At 38.6% G+C, this 3,430-nt stretch overlaps 1 protein-coding gene across 1 annotated transcript; it reads left to right on the forward strand.

Annotated features, from left to right (window-relative positions):
• Positions 1-623: 623 nt before the first annotated feature.
• Positions 624-1,652, forward strand: LOC141487480 (uncharacterized). Its single transcript, XM_074186571.1, has 3 exons — positions 624-1,135; positions 1,195-1,416; positions 1,473-1,652. The coding sequence occupies exons 1-3, from the start codon at positions 971-973 to the stop codon at positions 1,650-1,652; spliced, it is 567 nt and encodes a 188-aa protein (XP_074042672.1). The 5' UTR covers positions 624-970.
• Positions 1,653-3,430: the final 1,778 nt, after the last annotated feature.

The raw sequence follows: 3,430 nt of genomic DNA on the forward strand, positions 1-3,430 counted from the left end.
TAAAAATATAACCCTTTCAAATCAAATTTGAAAATCCTTTCTTATTGCACATCTACATCTTGCACAGCCTCCTAAAATGTAGCGTTTGGAAGAAACGGTGATAAAAAGGTGATTTTCATATGTAAATGCTCCACTTTCCCAGTGAGGGCGCCCTGGTTGAAATATTGAAAATTAATTCTTTTTGCTCATCTACATCATAAAATGAAGCTACATACCGAAAGTCAGCCTTCGAAAGTATAGCGGTACGGAGAAACAGTGATGAAAAGGTAATTTTCATGTCTGAACGCTCCCCTGTTATCCCCAGTGGGGGCGTTCCAGCAGAAATATTCAAAAATTCTTTCTCATTGCACATTTACAGCATAAAATGAACCCACATACAGAATTTCAGTCTCCGAAAGTATAGCGGTACAAAGAAACAGTGATGAATAGGTAATTTTCATTTGTGAAGACTCCCCTTCTACCCCCACGGGGGGAACCTCAGTTGGAACATTTGAAAATCCTTTTCTAGTGTGTATATAATTCCTAAAAAGCACCTAGCTTCCTAAGACTTATCAGTACGGAGAAACAGAGATGAAGTGTTAAGTGACTTCCACATTTATAAGTACATAAATGCATAAGTAATAGTTATTTATGTATCAAGGGAATTAGGAGGGCCTTAATTACCGATGGCAAAGTTTGCGTCCCGAGGGCCTCTGGCCCGAGGGACAGCAATTGCCTGAGGTTATTAAGGCTCATTAATTCCCGTGGTACATAGATAATTTTATTTCTGACCGATTTCAATAAAATTTTGTTCATTTTTGAAACGGAAAAATGTACCAATTCATTACCTTCCCGGTATATTTGAATCAGGTACCGTTGATTATAGTAGAGTTTTCTTGTTGCTAGGTTGTTGCTATGTTACTTGTTTATAAACAGAACTTTGTTATCAAGCTGTGTTTGCGGTGAAAACGTGTTTTCTACCCCAAATATAATGGAGGATATTTTGAAAAAAGCTGAACAAGAATCATTAATTCCATCGAAAAGTGAAGCCGTATACCAAAAAGAATACAAGATATATCTGGACTGGCTGACACGGAAAAATGTTATGCCAAAAGATGTCACTGAAACTGTATTTCTGGCATATTTTCAAGAACTGGTAAGGAATTTTCTATGTTTTTCGGTAGATTTGATAGTAATTGTGTTTATTCGTTTCAGTCAGAAACGTATAGTCCGAATTCTTTATGGACTAAATGGTCAATGCTAAAATCGATGGTGACTATACATGAGAAAGGAGATATCACCAAGTTCAATGAACTACAGGCTTTTTTGAAACGGAAGAGTAAGAGTTATAAGCCGAAAAAGTCTGCTGTTTTATCTCCTAAAGATGTTATCAGATTCCTAAAGGACGCTCCTAATGATATTCATTTATTGCATAAGGTAATTTTTTTCTTATTTTCCTTTTTGTGTGTATTTATTTCCTTTTTTTGTTATAGGTTGTTTTGATTATGGGTTATTTTGGAGGATGCAGAAGTCAGGAACTTTTGAATATGAAGATATCGGATATAGAGGACCGGGATTCCGTTATGGTAGTGAACGTACCGGAAAGTAAAACTGGTATATCGAAGAAATTTGTGTTGTGGATGAAAAAGAGTTCTCCGCTTTGCCTTTACTAAGACTTTATATGTCTTTGCGTCCTAAAGGTATCGAACGATTTTTTTTGAGCTTCCGTCAAAATAAATGTACATCTCAGCCAATTGGAAAAAACATGTTTGGGAAAATCCCCAGCAAAATCGCAATGTATTTAGGATTGCCAAACTCATCTTCCTATACGGGACATTGCCTTCGTCGCACTTCTGCTACTGCTCTAGCCAATGCAGGAGCAACTATGACTAACTTAAAAAGACACGGAGGTTGGAAAAGTTCCACGGTGGCGGAGGGGTATTTGGAGGATAGCATCGAATTGAGAAATGAAACGGCGCGTATGTTGTCTACTTTGTCATCAGAAGAGGCAGGAACCTCGACTGTAGTGAACAGAAGCTCCAGCCATACAAAAGAAGACATTGTTTCCAGTGGCGGAAGTAATTTTCAGGGAACATTTCAAAATTGTACATTTATTATTTGTAATGACGTGAATAAATAAAATATGGTTCAGTTTTCATTTCTATTTATTTTTACTTGTGAAAGGTAGAGGGAATTATAAAATCTATAATGTCCCAAGGGAGTTATGATAGCGTAACAATGACGATATAAGCTTATAATATCCCGGTCAGAAATAAAGACTTTTATAACACCAATTTGCATCTCAGTACCTATTGCTACCCACTCTTTTGGAAGGAATTTCGTTTTTGCCTTTTTAACTACCCACACTTTGATGCTAATCAGGTCTAAGAAAAATCGTTTGGAGATAATAAACACGAAGTCGGAACAAAGCACTCTATCGTTCCGATTCAAAAATGTTATCAACAATCAATTATAATATCGATTTTATAAATTGAAAAAGATTTATTTTCTGGAGAGAATAACTTTTGGAGAAGAAAGAGGATTCAAACTCATGAAGACTTTACAGGCTCCATTCAGTACCATTCTGTCATGCAGACACTACAAACTCCTTGTTGTCGGGGTAAGTACACCCGTGTATCGAACATTTCAGGATATAAACTCTTATGGAGATGCATTATTTTCGGGTATTTAACGTTATCGGTCTGTGATTCTCAAGAATCGACGAATCTCCGTTTTTTTGGGTAAAAAAACAGTCCGTCCCTCGACATATCGAAACAGAGTCGGCTGCTCTCCGTCTAGCCATGAATTGAAAACTTTGGCCGGGTGGACGTAGGTGCTTGGAAGATTTTTCATCAATAAGTGTGTCATCTGCGGCTTGGTAGGTTCTTGGAACCCACAAGAGCCCTTCCAACGTTTTCCAGGGTTATTAGGTTATGTAGTTCATTGAGCTCGAACTGTGGGAGCTTTCTGCTGAAAGTTTTGAACTGTACTAAGGCTGGAGTATCTGAGTTGAGAGTGACTGTGTGTGTTCATGAATGACTCTACATGAGGATTCCACTAGCTCAGCGGTTGACGGATCATCCACAAGAAGCGGAGACTGTTGGAATACGCGAGAAGTTTTCTCGTGCGACTCAAGACTCTCCATGATGGTTCTTGCTCGCATCACTAGTGGTCACTAGGATTCGTATCCTATCAAGGCAGTGCTGATTGATGGTCAGTACCTTGCCTTGACTCAAACTGTGATAGATACGTCGCAATTTAGCGGCTATTTGCCGCATCGCCAATGTGAAAGGCCTGTTGGCCAACCTGTAATCCATTACACATTGTTTTGTTGACTTGCCTCCATCTTGTGTATCCGCCCTTCAATATTCTGAACCACCAGGCCATGGTTCCATCTTTCGATTCGGAAAGCTATCGAATGACTGTGTACACGGCTGTGTTATTTTGCCAG

This window comes from Leptinotarsa decemlineata, unplaced genomic scaffold (assembly GCF_025532065.1).
Source record: "Leptinotarsa decemlineata unplaced genomic scaffold, Ldec_3_MD MMD2_P_RNA_scaffold_2, whole genome shotgun sequence".
In the NCBI taxonomy this organism is placed as follows: domain Eukaryota; kingdom Metazoa; phylum Arthropoda; class Insecta; order Coleoptera; family Chrysomelidae; genus Leptinotarsa; species Leptinotarsa decemlineata.